Source organism: Cetorhinus maximus, chromosome 4, assembly GCF_964194155.1.
Source record: "Cetorhinus maximus chromosome 4, sCetMax3.hap1.1, whole genome shotgun sequence".
Lineage (NCBI taxonomy): Eukaryota > Metazoa > Chordata > Chondrichthyes > Lamniformes > Cetorhinidae > Cetorhinus > Cetorhinus maximus.
In genome coordinates, this window is record NC_135882.1 from 73,558,791 (window position 1) to 73,580,437 (window position 21,647).

The 21,647-nt window shown below is 39.2% G+C and overlaps 1 protein-coding gene and 1 long non-coding RNA gene across 4 annotated transcripts in view; one reads left to right on the top strand and one right to left on the bottom strand.

Annotated features, from left to right (window-relative positions):
* Positions 1–21,647, top strand: part of LOC144679694 (uncharacterized) — a 352,834-nt gene that overhangs the window by 110,345 nt on the left and 220,842 nt on the right. The window lies entirely within an intron of this gene.
* The window catches only part of LOC144679688 (ATP-binding cassette sub-family C member 9-like), a 311,571-nt gene continuing 303,257 nt past the window's right edge, over positions 13,334–21,647 (bottom strand). For all 3 annotated transcript variants that reach the window (XM_078540318.1, XM_078540317.1, XM_078540319.1), the window contains 2 exons: positions 19,014–19,190; positions 13,334–18,031 (listed from right to left, as the gene is read on the bottom strand). In XM_078540318.1, coding sequence (XP_078396444.1) covers positions 17,852–18,031; positions 19,014–19,190 — 357 coding nt within the window. In that variant the 3' untranslated portion in view covers positions 13,334–17,851. The remainder of the gene's footprint in view (positions 18,032–19,013; positions 19,191–21,647) is intronic.

Sequence of the window (21,647 nt, forward strand, 5' to 3'; positions counted from 1 at the left end):
AACACAACTTGAACAACACAGTGCCTGCTGGTAGTGACTCTATCAGAAATCCAAATGCTGGGGTTTCCTTATCCACTCTCCGCTCCCTCCTTTAGGTAGCTGCATGTACTGTCTTGCGTGCAGACAGGTGGTTTTATCGATGTTGACATTGGGGGCCTCCCATGCTGCTGTTATTGTTAAGAGGGTGATTACTGCTGCCACTGACCTCCAGATTGCCATTGCTCTGATGATTTGTCTGAAACAATATAGTTCAGCAAGCTGCTGGTTGCTTTCCTGCTGACAGAAACAGACTGTGAGATATAAGGTTTCACCTGTGGCGAATGCTTCCAAACATAGACAGGTCTCATTAGTCATTATTATCTGGTCAGGTCCTTGCCATCGTGAGGTAGATCCCGGTCATTCCGATGCCCTCTTAACCATTCCCTGATGGCAAGATCTGGGGGTGCTGCTCCCCCACACTTCTTTCCCGCTACCTCCTGCTGCTGTTTCATCTCGGACCTCAATTCCTTAAGCTGTCTACACAACTCAACAATGCACCTTCTTATCCTATCTTTCAATGGCCCAATATCTTCACTCCCAGTGGCGGTTTCCTCTGGAGGCTGCATAACTCTGCCTGTCATCATGGTGTTAATCCTGTGATCCTATTTCTTATAGCTCACAGGCACATTCATATGGTCAGTAACGCATCCATTCATCCTTTTTCCAGCTCTCCCTTTACCTGTATCCATCTTGCAGTAAATTGTTGTTAAGTATTATTTCTCCTTACCGTTAAATTGTCCCAGCCACAGCTTTCTTATAATTTTATTTTAAGTTTTTTTTACTCCCTCTGACCATGATCATCTTGAGATTCTCTTAAAATCAGCTTCTCTATTGCCTTGATCGTTAAAAAATGTTTCCTTACTCTTTAGGCCATATTAACCATTTCATGTCAAAGAGGGTCTCTGTCTCTAGATCTTTGCTTATCTCCCCCTGTATGGTTCCAATGTCTCAGGTGATGGCCAGATTATCAAATTCAGTTCTCTTAAAAAGTTTGTGTATTGTGTCCTCTTTCCCTAATTCTATCTTCTACCCTTAATCATTTCCTCAAAGCACTTTACACATGCAATTGCTACCATCTTATTTCGTTCAGGTTGTCTGCAGAATGAAGTATTCTCATGAAATTTTTAAAGAGGAATCAAAACATTTCTATTTGATTCCAGGCAATAACATGTTTTACTTATTTGTCTTCTTCCCCGTAAACAACATTTTATTTTCTCAGAAGTAACCCGCTAGATTGTGTCTGACTTTTTCTTCATTTTAAAATTATCCCAGATTCAAACAGCAGTATTGTTGAGCTACCTTCTTTAACTTTGCCAAAAATTGAACTTCTGCCAAACTTCTTCAAGGCTTTGGGCTTATCTTTATATTTTGGGAACAGACTTACAAGTACATTTTAAAATCCTTTTTTTCAGCATGGAAGCTTGCAGCATTTGAATTAATGTCAATTGTCAAATCTTTTAAAATAAAAATTCCCTTTCCTTTTTGAGAACTTTATCAGGAACCAAATCTCTAAACTTTGTAAGAATTGTAATTTACACTATAAAAATTAAAACCACCTCTTTCACATGCACTGAAATTTGCGCTGAGCGGGTCGGCGCACACCTGACCCACTCAAGCATAAAATAACGTACAATGACGTCGGGCGAATGTTCGACGTCATCTCGCACTTGCACGATATTTTGGTCGGCAGGTGTGCACGGGAGTCGGCAGCATGCTCGTTGACAATTAACAGGCCTATTAAGGCCATTAAAGTAATAACTGACTGAAATTTTTCACTGCCTGTCCAACCTTATGGTGGGTGGGCAGGCGAAAAGGCCAGGCAGCTTTGGATTTTTTAGGAAACCTAATCCACAGGCGGGATGTCATCCACAGACAGCAAAATTACATTAAATTACATAAAAATTTCTAAATTTAATCCTTCGTATGTCCCTGCTCATGTGACAGAGTCGCATGAAGGGGCATGTTAGTTTTGTTATTTAGTATAGTATAACAGTATATAATATAGTATAACAGTATAGTATATAGTATAACACTACTAGTTTTGTTATTTTCAGTTTTTAAATCTTCACCTCCCTGAGGCAGCTCTGTGCCTCAGGGAGCTTTCATTGCGCAAACTTCCATGCTCGCCCTCCTCCCGCCCCACCCTGGCAGCGCTGAGCGCTACAGCATGTGTTTCACGCTGGCTGGCTGTTTATTGGCCAGCCAGCTTGAAATCGATTTCGGGGCCTGATCATGGATGGTGGTCGGCTTCACTTCTGGTCCCGGGCCGTCCTGCCGCGCCCGCCCGACGAGGTTAAAATCCTGGCCCATGTGTATGAATTTGAATCCAGATTAAAAGTCCCACATGTTTATCAACCTATGTTCTTTATCTGAGAAGGCACCATAGTTTTTCAAAAGTAACTTGCTAAAAGGTCTGATACTCATTGCTCGGTGTCTTTGTACCAGATCTCCTGGCCTGAATGGGTTAAGTCGTTTTTTTAAAAGGTAAAGCCTCTAAACCATGACTATGCTGTGGTATTGAAAATCTACATATAAATTTTTAGATTCTTAAAGCTGCTAGAAATGTTGTTACATTTGCGGTTACCTCTGAATAAAAACACAAGGGTCCATTCTGCTCGAGGTGGAATGAATTAATTCAGCAGCCTGAAAGCTGAAGCTGCTGGCGGCAAGAGTCAACTCCCTGTTAGTCTGGAACCTGCTGTATCTTCTTTAGAATATCTTCGAATTGTGATTTTTGGCCAGAAACCTCAACTCAAACCTTATAACTCAAAATATTGGTTTGTTTAATTATACCTTCCTTTAATCTGACTCACAATCCTCATTGTGAGGTTTTAAACTCAGAAGTGTTGAAACTCCGCACACAAATGATAATTTAGGGAGAAAATCACATTAAATCTCACACACAAATTCTTCATTGCACACAAACACACACACACATATATATATATATATAGATATATATTTCCCATTTTGTAACATTTATCTTAACTTAAAACTTTCATACTCTAAATGGAACTCCAAGTAGTAATGGGGAGAAAATGATCTTCAAGACTCTCTTCCCTCCCCAGAACAAAAGCCTAAGTGACTTATATCAATTTAAGTTTTTTTTTCCATTCACCTTTTAAGTTATTTGCCAAAAATTCAGTGGTAAGCCCTTTGGGTTCCTATTCTAAATTTTTATCTGTCCTGACTGATGTTATGTTCATAATCCAACGACTATTATTGCTTTCTTACTGGGAGATGGATCCCTCCCCATTCCAAGGTTCTCTCACTACACCGGGCACTAGGAAATGGTTGATCCCGTTTTACTGCACTGGTTCTCTCAATACACTGGGCACTAGGAAATGGCCAATCCTTTTTTACTGCATGATTCCCTCAGAGCTCTTTCTAGCCGTTGGTTAATTGGCGCCCCACCATCCCCAGTTACTACACCCACAAACCCGTACTCTGGTTCAGATCCTCAAACTGACTCACCGGCTTCCCGTCTCGAATGCTGACCGCCCTATCTAATGGGTGGTAAATGAACGTACTTACCCATTCTCTGCTGTCAACATTTGCTATGATGCCAACGACCAATATTGCGAGGATCCTGCCGACTATGCCAATTCTTGTGGAAAAAGAAAGCACTCGAATCTGTAAGCTACGAATAAACAAGGACTTTTATTTACAAGCATATGCTGGGAGGACACAGCCTGGTTCTACAGGCTGTCTCTCCAATACAAAGGCTGCATAGCATAATTTATTTTTTAGTCATCACATTTCCCTATACTATCTAATACAACCTCCAGTTACATGCCTGAGGAGCAGAATTATTCAGGCTGAAGATGTCTCTGTTACCTCACTGGGAGGCTGAGAAATGCCTCGATTCTAATGCCTCCCAGTCCGTACTCTTGCTTTTATCACCCTAACATTGGTTTACGCATCCTCTGAAGATCTTTAAGTTTTATGACTTGTGATTGTTAGTTGGGTTCGCACAGTACTACACCCATCATGCCTATCTGTTGGCTTTATTTCCCATCATGCTTAGAAAGAGATTTCATAACTACATTTGTCTATTCTAAAGCTATTAATACATGTCCATCCTAATCAGTTACTCTGCTTCAAAAGGCTCCTAACATTTCTCAGGTGTGCATCTCTCCTCATTTGGAAATACACAATTCATCTGAAGCCTATCCTGACTGTGAGCGTGCCAATCACAGCCCATTACAGATGGTAGTCAACTAACTAATTGAAGACTTGAAGTTTGGTGAGAGGGCAGTTTTGAGTGTTAATTTTGTTCTTAAAATCCAATCTAGTCTGTAATTAGCAGTAACTGGAAAGTACTGTGTAAGCAGGCTAAGTTCTTTCTTCCTTGCAGTTTAGACAGGGTAAACTCACTGTCAGCTGTAGGAGCTGAGTAGTTAATTAGCTAACTGGTTGAATCTGGTTACAGTAGTCCCAGTTCAGTTTATGATAAATTCAGGGTTCTTTAGTGCAGCCTTGGAAAATGGAGTGTAGCTGACTAATTGAGTGAAGACTTGGAGTTTAGTGAGAGGGGAGTTCGGGGAAGGAGTTGTTTGTTTCCTCTTTCTATCTTTCTCACCCCATAGAAATGTGTTCTTGCTATGCTAAAGGGAAAGGAGTGAGCTGTTTGGTGAATATCTGGTAATTGGCAAGTTCTATTCTATCCCTAAGGTTTAAAATAGTATACAATTTGGTGGTAAAGTTAATCAAACATATAAGAAAGCAACATAATTAAGCAATTATTTAAAATACATTAAGGATGGCAGGACAGATGATGTGTCAAGGCTGCAGCATGTGGGAGCTCCTGGATAACGTTGTGATCCAGGGAAAATACATTTGCAGTAAGTGTTTGCGGCTTGAGGAACTGCAGCTCAGAGTCATTGACCTGGAGGCTGAGCAGCAGATTCTGCGACACATCAGGGATGCGGAATGTTACCAGATGCTTTATACCAGGAGGCAGTCACACCACTTAGGATAGGGTCTTCTGATTTGGTCAGTGGCCAGGGAAAGGAGGGTGTGTCAGTGAGTGAGGCAGGTAAAGGGACCCAGAGGGCAAGAGTGCAGGAGTGTGAGCCTCTGCAATTGTCCAATAGGTTTAAGGTTCTCTCAGCTTGTTTGGATGAGCGTGGGGCCTGCAGGATGGATGAGCAAACTGACCATGCCACAATAGTACAGGAAACCATCCAAGTGGGGGAGCAAAAAGGAATGTGGTAGTAATAGGGTACAGTATAGTAAGGGAAATTCACACTGTTCTCTGTAGCAAAGAGCAAGAGTCCAGGCGGCTTTGTTGCCTGCCCGGTGCCAGAGTTTGGGACATCTGCTCAGGGCTGGAGAGGAGCTTGCAGTGGGAGGGGTAGAATCCAGTGGTTTGGTCCATGTTGGTACCAACGACATAGGTAGGATGAGGAAGGAGGCTCTGCGTAGTCAGTATGATGAGCTAGGCACCAAATTAAGAAGCAGAACCTCAAGGGTAATAAATTCTGGATTATTACCTGAGCCATGTGCAAATTGGCATAGGACAAATAAAATTATACGAAATAAATGCCTGACTCAAAGACTGGTGAGGGAGAAGTGGATTCCGGTTTGTGGCACTGGCACCAGCACTGGGGAAAGTGGGATCTGTATCATTGGGACGGTCAACACCTGAACGGCACTGGGGCTGGTGTCCTCGCAAGCCCCCTAACTAGGAAGGTAGAGAGGGTTTTAAACTGAATAGTGGGGGCAAGGGATCAAATTTGGTAAGATGCGATAAACCCAAGAGTAGAGACAAGGCAAGAGAGACAGGTATTAATATGGGAAATGGTAACCAGACTGTGACAGGAAGATGCAGAGAGTACAATTCTGAGAGTAAATCAGCAGATAAGGCTAGACACTACAAAAATACTAAAAGGACAAAACTAAAGGCTCTGTATATAAATGCAAGTAGCATTCGAAACAAAACAGATGAGCTGATAGCGCAAATAGAAATAAATAAGTATAATCTGATAACCATTACAGAGACATGGCTACAGCATGACATAGATTGGGACCTGAATATTGAAGGGTATGTGACATTTAGGAAGGACAGGAAGTTAAGAAGATGTAGTGGGGTGGCTCTGTTAATTAATGATGGTGTTAGCACATTAGGGAGGGATGACCTAAGTTCAGGAAACCAGGATATAAAAGCAGTTTGGGTTGAGATGAGAAATGATAAAGGCAAGAAGACACTTGTGGCAGTGGTGTACAGGCCCCCTAATTGTAACTACACAGTAGGATAAGAATTAAAAGAAGAGATAATGGATGCTTGCCAGAAAGGTACAGGAATAATCATGGGGGATTTTAATCTACATATAGACTGGAAAAGTCAGATGGGCAAAGGTAGTGTAGATGAAGAGTTCATAGAATGTTTTTGGGACAGTTTCTTAGGATAGCACGTTCTGGAGCCAACCAGAGAGCAGGCTATACTAGACTTGGTAATGACCAACAAGATAGCACTAATTGATAACCTCCTAGTGAAGGCACCCCTAGGTAGTAGCGATCATAATATGATTGAATTTTAAATTCATTCTGAGGGAGAAACGAGTCCATCCAAGACTAGTATATTAAACTTAAATAAGGGCACTTATGGGGGCATGAAAGCGGAGCTACCTAAAGTGAACTGACAAATGAGGTTAAGGGATATGTCAATAGAAGTTCAGTGGCAGACATTTAAAAGGATATTTCAGATTACACAAAATATATACATTCCAATGAGACAGAAAAATTCCATGGGGAGGTCCCACCATCCGTGGTTAACTAAAAAAGTTAAAGTCAGTATCAAACTTAAAGAAAAAGCATATAATTATGCAAAGACAGGTAGCAGGTCAGCAGATTGGAAATATAAAGAACAGCAAAGAATGACAAAAAGATCAATAAGGAGGGAAACATTAGAGTATGTGAGAAAGCTAGCTAGTAATATAAAGACGGATAGAAAGAATTTATATAGATATTTAAATAAGAAAAGTTAACAAAGTGAGCATTGGTCCTATAGAGAGTTCATCTGGGGAATTGATAATGGAAAGTAGGGAGATGGTGGATGAATTAAACAGGTATTTTGCGTTGGTCTTCACTATAGAGGACACAAGTAACAATCCCAGGAATTAGGAAATGGGTGGGAGGAACTCGGGAAAATTACAACCACCAGGTAAGTGGTATTGAGCAAATTGTTGGGGCTGTTGGCTGACAAATCCCCAGATCCAGGTGAGCTTCACCATAAGGTCTTAAAAGAAGTGGCCAGTGAGATAGTTGATGCATTGGTTTTAACTTTCCGAAATTCCCTAGTTTTACGACCGATGCAGTTAGTAAAGCTGAGTTATTTAAAAATCCCAGAGGAAAACTTTAAACAACTGTCATAACCTATAATTTTAAGTGTTATGTTTGAGATGCGACTTTAAATTCAGGAATCAGACCACCAGTTCTCCAGGTTTTACTAAATGAAACATTTTATTAATTTACACAGGTAAAAATATATATACACATGACTTCAAATTACTACTATCATAACTTTTAATAAATTCCTAAACTAATCTCCATTAAGGCAACAGCAACTCATAGACTTAACCAGACACCAGGCAAAGCATTTTCACCTTACGAATTCAAAATGAGGTTCTTTTCACTTTGGTTCCTGTGGAGACAGTTAGAGGTTTACAGCAGCCTTTTGATCTCACATTGCCTCTGCCCTGCACATCCAAAAACTGCTGAATTTATACCTAACACCACTTATTGAATGTTAATTCTCATTGTATCACCAGCTTCTCCTAACAATAAAACCCCTTTCATAGTATCAATTTTATTAGTAATATAAACATATTGCTTGGCATCTGCTAGCTAGGTGGTAGTTTTCACCCCACTTCTTGAATGCTCTATTCAAAAAATGCAAATGGACGCTATCTCTCTTACATATCAAAACTAGTACACATCAAAGCACCCAGGTTAGCTGGCTTTAATCCAATTAAGAAACATCCACAGACTAAACCTCTATTTTAAAAGAAAAATATTTTTCAATAATATTATATACATTAATACTTCATGACACCCCCTCCTTATTGGAAAATTAACTGTCATAATTCTAAAAGACTGTTTTATTTTAATAACCCATCTCAAACTATCTCCTATACTTATTACACTATTAAAGTTCTTGGTATCAACAGAAATCGCTCTAGTTTAGTGTTCAGATTTTTTTTTTTAAATGTCCCATTTTCCTTTAAGTTTCAAACTCTTGATAATGCATCTGCAAACAGATTTCTCTTCCAGCAATATGTATAATATGTAGATTAAATGGTTGTAATAATAGATGCCATCTGAAAAGCCTTGCACTTCTGTCACAAAATTTGTCCAAAAACTTCAAAGGATTATGATCTGTATAAATATTTGTTTCTGGTGAATTATTTGCAACATAAATTTCAAAATGCTGCAATGCTAACACCAAAGTCAAAGCCTCTTTTTCGATCGTTGAATATCTTCCGTTGTACATTCAGCTACCACGAAAAATACCCCATCAGTTTTTTTAATTCCAGTGTCATCTTCTTGTAACAGTACAGCCCCAATGCCTATATCACTTGCATCAATGGCCAACTTGGATTGCTTGGCATAATTGGGTACTGCCAATACTGGTGTCATAGTTAATGCGGTTTTCAAACTATCGAATGACTTCTGATACTCCTGTGTCCATTGAAACTTCTTGTTCTTTTTTAATAGTTCAGTCAGTGGAGCAACCATTTGGCTAAAATTTGGTACAAATTTCCGGTAAAACCCACTCATGCCCAGAAATCTCAAAACTTCTCATTTTGTTGTCGGCACTGGGAAATCCACGATAGCCTTGAATTTTGCATCTCTCGGAGCCACCTTATCATGTCCAATGGTATGGCCTAGATAAGTAACTTGCGCTTTTGCAAATTCACTTTTAGCCAAGTTCATCACCAAATTAGCTTCTTGTAGCTGAGTAAATAATTCTTCCAGATGCTGTAAATGCTCCTCCCACATCTGACTGAAAACAATTAGATCATCAATACAAGTGGCACAATTGCTTAGACCTGAAATTACTTTGTTTGTTAGCCTTTGAAATGTCACAGGTGCATTCTTCATACCAATTGGCATGACTTTAAAGTGATATAGCACACTTGGCGTTATGAAAGCTGATATCTCCTTTGCTCTCTCCGACAGTGGTATCTGCCAATATCCTTTTAGCAAGTCAATCTTGGTGATAAATTTCGATTGTCCCACTTTCTCAATGCAATTCTCCAAGCATTCACCTTTCGATAGTCCACACAGTCTTTGTGTTCCATCCCGTTTCGGTACCAGCACAATAGGCAAACACCAATCACTGCAACTAGACTCAGTGACATTATTTTGAAGCATGAAATCAATTTCTCTGTATTTGTGATAACTTTGCCAGATTTAATCAATAAGGTTGTTTCTTTATTGAAGATGACATTCCTATACGCACATCATGTAAAGCTAAATGTGTCTTTCCCAACTTATTTCCACAAATAGGTTTGCGTGACTGCAATATCTTTTCCAAATCACTTTGACACTTGCTTGGAATGTAGCTCAACATTTCACTTAAATTTTCAAGCACCCCCTCATTATCCAATTTGATTAGAGGAAAATAAATTTCAGAGTCCTGCATTTCTGCCTCTTTCTTATCATCTAGCATCACTAATATCTCTTTTTGTTCCTCTTCCCTGTCAAAGTACTTTTAAGCATGTTTACATGACACACCCTCTATTTCTTTCTTCTATCTGGAGTATTTATTAAATAATTTAATTCACTCAATTTCTTTTCATTCCTGCAAGGCCCACTAAATCTTGTATTTAATGAATCATCTAGCACTGGCAACAAAACTAGTACTCTCTCTCCAGAAACAAAACTGTGAATTTTAGCCTTCTTATCTGCTTTCACTTTCAACACTTGCTGTGAGATCTTTAAATGTTCCCTAGCCAACTCACATGCTCCGTTCAATCTTTCCCTAAAATTTGATATGTAATCCAGGAGAGTAGTTTCTGAATTTTGACCCACCAATTTCTCATGAATCAATTTCAGTGGTCCCCTTACCTCATGACCATAAACTAGTTCAAAAGGGCTAAAACCAGTCAATGCATTAGGAGTGTCTTTAATAGCAAATAACAAAAATGGAATTCCTGTAGCCCAATCCGTGCATAATTCTGACAGTATGCTCTTATTATTCTTTTAAAAATTTGATGCCACCTTTCCAAAACATCTGTGTTTTTCCTGTGTTTTCCTAGTTCCTAAATGTTCCCCCATTGGAATTTCATGAGCAATCCTCAGAATCTCATTTCTATTCCCTAATGGGATAAAATCTGATGCACCTCCCTCCAGCTTTCATTTGCTGAGACATGATCCAACTGCCACTTTCTCATCAAAATATTCCCTCGAAGATAAATAACAGACTGGAATACAGTTTGCTACCATTTCTGAATAAGCTTTTTGATATAACTGTTTTAATTGCAAATCACTTCTCTGTAATTCCACTAACCTCTTTGAGTTAAACATTTCAACTGAACTGTCCTGCATTCCTTCCTCTTTAACAATGTCATCAACCCAGTGTCCGCTGAACTTTCTTGCCTTTGAACTGCCTGCCTTTCTTGTTTTTCTTGTTCTTCCCTATGAGCCTTTGATCTCGTTACAACACAATCAGGATCCAATCCAAAATATTCTTCTGTAACACCTCTGTTGAAAACACTTCTACAGGCTGCTCAACTACCACAGGCATCACCCACATTTGTGATCCAGCTATATCATTACCCAAAATAAACTGAACCCCTGCAATGGGCAATTTTTCCACCACTCCAACTATAATTTCACCTGTCTTCCATTTGCTCTTTAAATTTACCTTCCACAGTGGAATAGATTTAGCAGCTCCATGAACCCCACTTATCATTACCTTCTCCTGCACCACTCCCTTTGAACAATGAATATCACTATCCCACAACATTAAGGATTGACTCGACCTGTGTCTCTTAAAATTTTAACATCTTTACCTACTCCACCCTGTACACATGGAAAGACTTTCCCTTCACATACAAACATTTCTGCAACCTGCTCCTCAGAATTCTCTTGAGTAAACTGTGAACACAATCCAGGTTTCACCTGTAAATAAACCACTGGTTTCTCCTGTGCCTGAACCTCAGAAATCACAGTACTTTTACTTCCAGAGCTTTTCTGTACCCCAATAATTCCAACAGATTTTTCCTGCAATGTCCAACACACTGACTTTGTGTGCCCCGCTTTATTACAATGAAAACACCTCAATTTTCGAATGTCACTTCTACCTTCAGCACCTTCCTTTTTATTCTGAGGAAAAACTTCCTGGGAACTTCCAGCTACTCCTTCTCTTCCCTGACTACCTACCTCCCTTCCACCATCCCACTTTCAATCCTTTTCCAATTTGAAAGGGTGATGAATAAAAGGTTTAGCCTTATGAACTAACTCATAATCATCAGCTATCTCTGCTGCTTGTCTTACAGAATCACCCTGCATTCCTCCACGAGTTCTCATTATTGAAGGGATTGAATCTTTAAATTCTTCCGAAAGAATGACTTCCCTAAGAGCTCCATAGGTTGTCTTTATTTTTAACACCCATATCCACTGGTCAAAATTACCTTCTTTTACTCTTTCAAGCTCAATATAAGTTTGCCCAGGCTGTTTTCTCATATTCCTAATTTCCCGCCTGTATGCTTCAGGAACCAAAATATTCCCTCAAAATAGCCTTTTTCACCAGATCGTAATTCACCGACATTTCTTCTGAAGGCAAAGCATATACCTCAAGTGCCCTACCTAGCAACTTAGACTGTAATAATAATGTCCCGTTTTCCTGTGGCTATTTCATCTGTTTAACTAACTTCTCAAATAAGATAAAGAATGCTTCAATATATTAATCCTCAAACTTTGGAAGAGCTTGCACAAATTTAAACATATCCTATTCTGGAGATAAGTCCTTCCTCACCTACTGGCATCTCTTTTCTAACTGTCAACATTTTCAGTTGGAATTCTCTCCCTCTTTCTCTTTCCCCCTCTCCATCTTTGCTATTTCTAATTCCCTTTTAAAAGCCATTTCTTTGTCCTTTGCTTCAAATTCAAGCTTTTTCAGTCCCTTTGCTTGTTCAAATTCAAGCGTCTTCTTTTGTGACTGAATTCTCACTGCCTCCAGCTGTGACTCACTAGTATCAGGTTTCACTTCCAACTGCAGATGCTGTGCTATACTATCAATTTCCTAGCCCCCGCAGGTAACCCCAATTTTAACTTATCTGCCAACTCTGTTAGCTTACTTTTGGTTATTTTCTCCAACCCAATCGGAATTCTCTCTTCTACTCCTAGACAAGTCTTAGCAATTGCCGAAGCTATCTTGCAGTTTCACCACTTCTAAAATACCTCACCACCTCCTGAATTCAAAATGCCTCTCATACTCATAAGCTTAAGATTCACCAATTCCAAACCAATCAAGGAATTAGAAATATATGGGGAGAATTTTCTCCCCATTGGGTGGGCTGGTTGGGAGCGGGTGTGGGCTGGCGCGGAGCCAATCGCCACCTGTGACTGGCTGCACGCCGTCAATTTACATGGATGGGCCAATTAAGTCCCACCCAGTGTGACGTGCACCCGGAAGTGCTCAGCGCTACCTGTGCGGATGGGAGGAGGAGGGAGAGTTGGGGCCTGCGGTCTTTCGCTCATGGAGCTGCCTCAGGGAGATTAAGTTCAGTTCAAAAGATGTTTGAACTAAAAACATATATATTCAGACATGTCCCCTCATGTGACGGTGTCACATGAGCTGGGATATGTTTATGAAGTTTAATAAAAAAATTTATTTAATTTATAAACCCTTCATAAAACCTCATCCCGCCCATGGATGAGGTTTCATGAGAAATGTGAAGGCCGCCTGGGCACTTCGCCTGCCCACCAACCTTAAGGTTGGACGGGCAGCCTTGAGGATTACTTTAATTAGTTAATTAATGGCCTTAACAGGCCTTTGACAGTTCGACGGGCACGCAGCCAAGTCCGGTGCGCACCTGCCAAACTGAAGATCGGAATGAGGCATGGTGACATCGGGGGCCTGCCCCCGCTCACTGAACGGAAGATTCTGGCCTTACTTTATCCCGGAAAGAGCTCCCAATTGTTATGACCAATGCAGTTGGTACAGCTGAGGTATTTAAAAATCCCAGAGGGAAGCTTTAAACAACTGCCATAACCTATAATTTTAAGTGTTATGTTTGAGATGCAACTTTAAATTCAGGAATCAGACCACCAGTTCTCCAGGTTTTACATTAAACCAAATGAAACATTTTATTAATTTACACAGGTTAAAATATATATACACATGGCTACAAATTACTACTATCATAACTTTTAACAAATTCCTAAACGAATCTCCATTAAGGCAACAGCAACTCATAGACTTAACCAGACACCAGGCAAAGCACCTTACAAATTCAAAATGAGGTTCTTTTCACTTTGGTTCCAGGGAGACAGATAGAGGTTTATAGCAGCCTTTTGATCTCACATTGCCTCTGCCCTGCACACCCAAAAACTGCTGAAATTATACCTACCACTGCCCATTGAATGTAAATTCTCATTGTATCACCAGCCTCTTCTAACAATAAAACCCCTTTCATAGTACCAATTTTATTAGTAATACAAACATATGGCTTGATATCTGCTAGATAGGTGTCAGTTTTCACCCCACTTCTTGAATGTTGTATTCAAAAAATAGAAGTACACGCTATCTCTCTTACATATCAAAACTGGTACACATCAAAGCACCCAGACTAGCTGGCTTTAATCCAATTAAGATACACCCACAGACTAAACCTCTATTTTAAAAGAAAAATATTTTCCAATAATATTATATAGATTTATAGCTTCAGGACACCTAGATTCAGGGAAGGTTCCATTAGATTGGAAAATAACAAACAGAATTCCTTTATTCAAAAAGGGAGAGCACAGAAAACAGGAAACTATAGGCCAGTTTGCCTAACATCTGTCATAGGGAAAATGTTGGAAGCTATTATTAAAGATGTTATAGCAGGGCGCTTAGAAAAATTCAAGGCAATCAGGCAGCGTCAACGTGGTTTTGTAAAAGAGAAATCATGATTAACCAATTTATTGGAGTTCTTTGAAGGAGTCACATGTGCTGTGGATAAAGGGGAACAGGTGGATGTATTGTACCTAGATTTCCAGAAAGCATTTGAAAAAGTGCCACATCAAAGGTTATTGCAGAAAATAAAAGGTTATGGTGTAGGGGTTAACATATTGATATGGACAGAAGATTGGCTAGCTAACAGGAAACAGAGAATTGGCATAAATGGGTCTTTTTCTGGTTGGCAGGATGTGACAAGTGCTGTGCCACAGGGATGAGTGCTGAGGCCTCAACTTTTTACAATTTATATAAATGACTTGGATGAAGGGACCGAAGGAATGGTTGCTAAATTTGCTGAGGACACAAAGATCGGTAGGAAAGTAAATTGTGAAGAGGACGTAAGGAGGATACAGAGTGAGATAGATAAGTTAAGTGAATGGGCAAAGACCTGGCAAATGGTGTATAATATGGGTGAATGCGAAATCATTCAATTTGGCAAGAAGCTCATTACCTAAATGGCAAGAGACTACAGAGCTCTGAGATTCAGAGGGCTCTGGGTGTCCTAGTGCATAAATCACAAAAGGTTAGTATGCAGCTACAGCAGGTAATTAGGAAAGCTAATAAAATGTTATCATTTATTGTGAGGGGAATTGATTACAAAAGTAGGGAGAGTATGCTTCAGTTATAAAGGGCATTGGTGAGACCACATCTGGAGTTTTGTGTACAGTATGGTCTTGTTATTTAAAGAAAGATGTAAATGTGTTAAAAGCAGTTCAGAGAAGGTTTACTAGACTAATACTGGGAATGGGCAGGTTGTTTTATGCGGAAAGGCTGGCAGATTAGACTTCTCTCAACTGACATTTAGAAGAGTCAGATGTGACTTAATTGTAACCTTGAAGATCCTGAGGGGTCTTGACAGGGTGTATATGGAGAGGATGTTTCCTCTTGTGGGAGAATCTAGAACTAGGGGCCACTCTTTAAAGATAAGGGGTTGGTCATTTAAGACAGAAGTCTGGGACCAACACAAACTGGAGGAACAGCACCACATCTTCTGCTAGGCACTTTACAGCCTTCTGGACTTAACATTGGGTTCAATAACTTCAGACCATGAACTCTCTCCTCCATCCTCATCCCTTTTTTATCCCCTTATTTTCAATATTCATTTTTATTGTTTATCCATTTATTTTCATTTTTAATCATTGTTTTATCCCCACCTTTTATTCTATTTTCAATCTTTTCCCCCCCATCTCCTCTCCCCCCACCCCATCCCCACAAGGGCCACCTGTCACTTGTTCATGTTGTTCCGTCCAGAGTGCTTACCCTTGACCTGCTATTATCACATTCTTCTTTCTTACCTTAATGCCACCATCAGCACCTCCTTTAGCCTGTGCCACTATCATTATCACCCTCTTTGTCCTTTTGTTCATGGCAACTTTGTCAATCTCTCCTTTGTCCCCACCTATCGCTGGCCTTCTATCCAGCTTAATCTTAAACATTATAAATTTCATCACATTTTACTTCTCTAGCTCAGAAGAAGAGTCATACGGACTCGAAACGGTAACTCTGTTTTTCTCTCCACAGATGCTGTTAGACCTGCTGAGTTTTTCCAGCATTTTCTATTTTTGTTCCAAAATGACGTTGCTGTTGTCAAATCAGGATTACCTGCTGATTGATCAAATAATCTGCCTACTCTGCATACTTCCAATGGCCTCTCCCTTTGTGAATTCTTAAACCCTAATTAAAATGCAGCTGGCACTAGATGTGCATACATGCTATACTGCCAAAAATAGGCGCTACGGAGCTGAATGTTATGACATTGGTTTTTGCGGTTCTTATTCTCTCTGGGAAATGTATTTATCATGCAAGACATTCATGCAGATTTGTGATATTGACTTTTGTAGATAGAGGAGTTGAATCCTAGGTTGGGAAAGGAATTTCTTTTAATTTCAATAGTTTCTTAAATATCTTTAGGTTATGAGCTTGAGTTTTGTCATTTGTACACTTATTTTTCTTCATAATGCTTGAATGACAAAGAACATGGTAACTATTTGATATTTGGTTACATAGTCAACATCACCATAGTTGAAAGTAGTCAGAATACTTCTGAAGTCAATAATGAAATATTTGTTCATGCTTTGTTTTAATGCAATAAATCTTAGTTTATTTTTTTAAAGTTTGCTAAATATGTTTAAGTAATGTATGTATTTACTTGGCCTTGATTTTTGCGGTCAGTAGCAAAGCAATGGCATTCACTGCTGAATGTGAAGCATGTGACCACAATGATCTAGTGATCTCAGTGGTGAGAATTTCACCTTTCCCAATGCCAGTTTGATTCTGGTGCCAAGTCAAGGGGAATCACCAGACTTCCAGCAACAGTAATGTAATTAAGCAGGGTAAGCTGCAATCACATTGAAGTATTCTGATGGACAGCAAACCATGAAGTAAAATGTATTGAATTTTTCAATGTTAATTAAAATTCTACAAAGAACAAAATGAGTGATTTGGACTTACATATGGGATTAAGGTAGAACTAAAATATTATAAATAAACTTTTAAAGAACTTAAAAAGTGACTTTTTAATCATAGGAGAAATCTGACATTCCAAAAATATAAAATTATTTTTCAGGGCCAGTGAAGTTGTTCAACAGTAATTATGAACTTAAAAACCCATTTACATCTCAAAAGAAACTGTAATTTTAAAATATTTTTACAGCAAGACTAATTGCATAAAAGGGGGAAGCCTCTTCAGTTCAGTAATTTCTACTTGATTGAAGTCTATTGGGATCCAAGGACGCACCTTATGGAGAAATGTAAAAGCACTGACAGCAACTTCTGCATTTCCAGAATAACTGATGCATGTAAACTCCAAAGTTGCTGTCAGTTTCAGAGAAGTGATGATGGTGAATGTTGACAGTTTTCCCATCATTGTCACTGCAAAACCTGGACCATTCGGAGCCCAACAGACAGCTAGTGAAATGACAGGATTTTATAATATATTTTCTTGATCTTGCATTAAATTTTGTGCCAATGCCAAACAATGTAGATGATTGTTTTCATGAACTACCAATCTGAATCTACTATTGCTAGTTTGTTACTTAAGTCTTTTTTTTCTTAATTAAAAATTAATTAATTAGTACATTTTTAAAATTTAAAACGGCTCTCATTATGCTGGGTAGAAAAAAAAAATCTAGTTCCAAAGTTTTTCTGTTATTCACCCATAATACTAAAAGAAAAATTACCAATTGACTTTTTTCTTAAATTAAACTTTTTTACTAACTGTTAAGTGACATACAGAATATGGGTTGGACTGTGGCTAACTATTACCTTGTTGATTTTAGGAATAACCACAATAAACAAATGTGGAAATAGATTCAGTCACATATCTACATACAGTTCAGTCTTTTTATAAAGACAATTTACAATATTTTAAAATAAAACATATCTAGAAAACCATTAATGGACCATACCATATAGTGGGAAATTTAATATACCACTTTCACAAAAAGCACCAAAATGAAATTCTCTCAAATTACTTTGGATTCAATGAATAATAAAGTGTTTTAAAAAAACATCAATACATTGTATTCTATTCCATAGAATAGCTTCTTTTGGCAAGGGTTCCTCTTGCTGGTATTTCCCACTGTATAGTATTTAAAAAGATACATGCAACATATTAGCAGTTGTCCTAGATTCTATCCATCATTTGGCTGCCTTGACTAATTTAGCAAATAAACCATCACTTTGTTGCAGGATTTGTGGGTCTCCATCTTCTACAATCTTCCCTTGTTCCATAACTAGAACTCTCTCACAATCCATAATAGTACGTATACGATGAGCAATAATAAGTACTGTACTGTTCGTGAATGCTGTGTGGACAACCTAATGAAACCAAATGCATAGAATTATATGAAATGTTAGTTTTGTTTTCAAATGCCAAGGTTTCCTATTGTTAACAATGTAACATAAGCAATGTAATCAGTTACTTCTACGCTAATAATAAAACAACTCTGAAACTTGTGATTGTTAAACAAAGCACAAACATTTACCATGACAGCTTTATTAATACAATGGTGTGTAATGGCATCCTGGTGCAGTGCCACTGGGACCGCATGCTTGTATCCAAATGAGCTGACCTTACAGAATAATTTAAAGTCAGTAAATTTGAATATTTTAAAGGTATTCCTGGTACTTGGTGAACGATACCATGGGAGCATAACTGGGGTTTGAAAATTGAATTAAATGGTCACGGCAACATTTTTTTTTGAAATCATTGACAAATTGGTCTTTAAAGACCAGGCATAGGTGTAAAACATTAACAACAGGCTTTGTTATTAGTAGGAAAGGGTCATACTGTAGAAAATATTATAATTTTTGGGCAGCCCTTTCCTGCAGTGCCCACTCCAAATAGGTGCTTAACTTCTGGAGTACCTCTCAGACTCTTTACTTGTAATACAGGCTTCTGACCCAAGCTAAGAAGAAATTGAATGGTTACTGAGTCTCTCGCATGCTTTTTGCACAGGTTCTCTGCACCTACTACGTAGACACAACGCATTATTGGAATTCAACTTGCACAGATCCTGCATTACTGGGTAAATGATGAACAGAAACAAAGGCAACAATATATGCTGGTGACATAAAAACTACTACAATACTTCATTTGCATTAAACTATATCTATCATGTGCAATAATTCTCCACATAACCCACACACAATGAACTGGAAGTCTATTAATTAATAAACACAACTTTGCAACAAAATATGCTCAAAAATAAATTCCAGTTGTATATAACTTGGCTTAATGAATTTGCCCAGGAAAAATCCAAACCATATTATGTATATTCAGCAAAAATAAATTTCTTACAGTTTGGAAAGCAGCATCAGTTTCCATATCGACAGATGCTGTGGCCTCATCCATAATAGTAATTTTTGATTTCTTGATAAGGGCTCTAGCGATGCAGAAAAGCTGTCTCTGGCCCAGGCTGAAGTTTTCACTCCCTTCCGTTACAAGGGTGTTCAGTCCCTCTGGGAGCTCACCGACCTAGTAAAGTAAAGCATTTTATGAAACTGGAAATTGAAAACTCAAAAGTGTTTTGAAATTCAAGTAACAGTTAGTCACTTTAAAATGATTGTTGCTGTAACAATATTTAGTTGCTGATCAGTTTGTCGTGTGTAGAAATTTTATTTACTATTTTTAAGACTGTGTTCAAAAATTTTTAAAAGGGTTATTTTACTTAAATGTTTAGGTATCAGAGCACAACAGTTTATTGTATCTTTTTATTCTGGATACAACTGAGTGGATAATGCAAGTGAAGCTGGTGATGTAGCCCTTTGCTGTTTATGTCACAACCGCACAATGGACAAACAGAAATAGCACTGATTTCATTGTAAAGGCTGATTTATCAGTTACTTGCTATGCAGTGAACATAATAAAGGCCAATGTACTCCTTGTAATTAATGTGGCACCAATATCCTGAACATGCTGTCCACATAGTTAAGATTGTTGCTACGCTACATTTTCTCATTAAACAGACCTTACACATCAATTCTTTCGGTGTCCATGTCTATTGTCTATTAAGCATTATGGGGAAAAACATTTTGTATATTTGAAAGGCAGTTTAATTAATTTCCTTGATTTAATGCTTTTGAATTTGGAGGCAACTGTGTTTGTATTTGTGGGGATATAATGGTTTGTTTAAAGGTTATTAAAGATGCAAGCAGCGTATTTACTGAAATTCTATTTCTGCATTACAATTGAGAAGATCTTCTGTTTAATAGTACAAAACTAATAGGGTGGTGGCTGTGACTCATTTTCTCCCTACAAAGCAAGTTTACAATTCTTGCTAGTTTGTCAGGGGCAAATTGGCAATTGAAGGTAGTTCCGCATAAGAAAAAACTGGAAACTAACCTGGATTATTCTTGCACAGAGCAGAAACTGGAAATGGAATATGGCATTTGGACAGGAGTACAGTGAAGCCTTGAATTTTCATAGATAATGAGACTAATGGGAACCAGGCGACCAGAATTTCTTTTTGCTTCAGAGCAAATTTCTACCACAGCTCAGAGAGAGTTGAGTGCAAGGCTGCTTGTATTCGCCTCCAACAATCCTGGTGGCACCTTCTTCAGCCCTGATTTTAACAGCAGTGATGATTTAAGCTACCAGCTTAAACAAAGATATAATATTTTAAAAGGCAGGCTATGCATTGCTTTAAAGTCATCAGATCTGGTATCAATTGTATTGCTCGGCTTAATGCTACCTTGGCTATGCCCCAAGTAGTTGGATGACTGTGTTCATTTCAGGGAAGTGTTTTGTCTCAGGTTCTTTGCAGATCTGGAGGTTGAAGCCATGGGCAGAATTTAATGCCCTCACCTGATGCGAGCTTGGCGGCAAGGGGGCATTTAATCCACTCGGAGTGTGGTGGGTGGGGATCCTGTTGCTTTCCTGCCTTTGCCCGATTAAGTCTGGGATGAGAAGGTTTATGGATGGCCTTCTCACTTCAGCATTAATTTAGGCTCTTAATTGATCAATTAACGCCCGCTAACAGGCCTCATCCCGCCGTCACTGGTATTAAACCAGTGTTGGGCCAGGGGACTCACCATGCAGGAGGCCCAAGAAACAAACCCTGTCAGCTTTGCTTGCGGGGTCACGGGGGTGGGGTGGGGCATGGGGGTATCCCTCATTCTCAGTGCCTGATCGAGGAACGGGCATCAGGAGGAAGAGATCCGTTGTCAGCCACCCCTCTGACCTTGCTGCCGACCCCCTTCCTCCTCCCTGCCCTCACTCACCTGGGGCCCAGGTCCCCTAGTGGATGCATTACTGGACCCTGCCCCAGTGGCGATGCCTGCAATGCACAGCTGCTGGCCTCTGATTGGCGGATAGCTCTTCGGGGGTGGGATTTCTGCACCCAGGGTTCTTGATTCTGTGGAAGGCTTGTCGCAGGCCCCTTAAGTGTCAAAGGGATACTTCATCCAGCAGGCCTTCTTCAAAGGAGACAACATGGAGCCCTCGCTGGCTCTCCAGCCGGCGCGTGAGACCCCTATTGCCTACACTAAATATCTCCTCATGAATGGGTGTGTGGTGCAACTATAAGACAGTGGTTCAGTGATTGTTTAGTTATTGCAATAGCAGCTCATCTAGCTAGTGTTAGGATGAAGGTGTGCACTTTTGGAGAGGATTGTGTCATACAATGGGGGGGTGGGGTGGTTGTTAGGGCAATATACAGTAAGTTAGAGATTTTGATTATTTGCCAATTTCTGTTCTCTGCAAGGATGGTCCCCTCCCAGTACAGTGTATAAATGAGGTCATACAGTACAAGTAAAATTATGAAAACAGGCAGATAAAAAGGAAAGATCCTAATTTCACTCCTGAATAATTAAATAATTTTCTTCACACGAAAGGTCTTTTTGTGGTTTATTGTTTGCATATTCTATAGTAACGAAGATCAGGAAAGAAGGGCCCAGAGTAATTGATTTAAAAGGTTTAATTTAAAGGGATAAG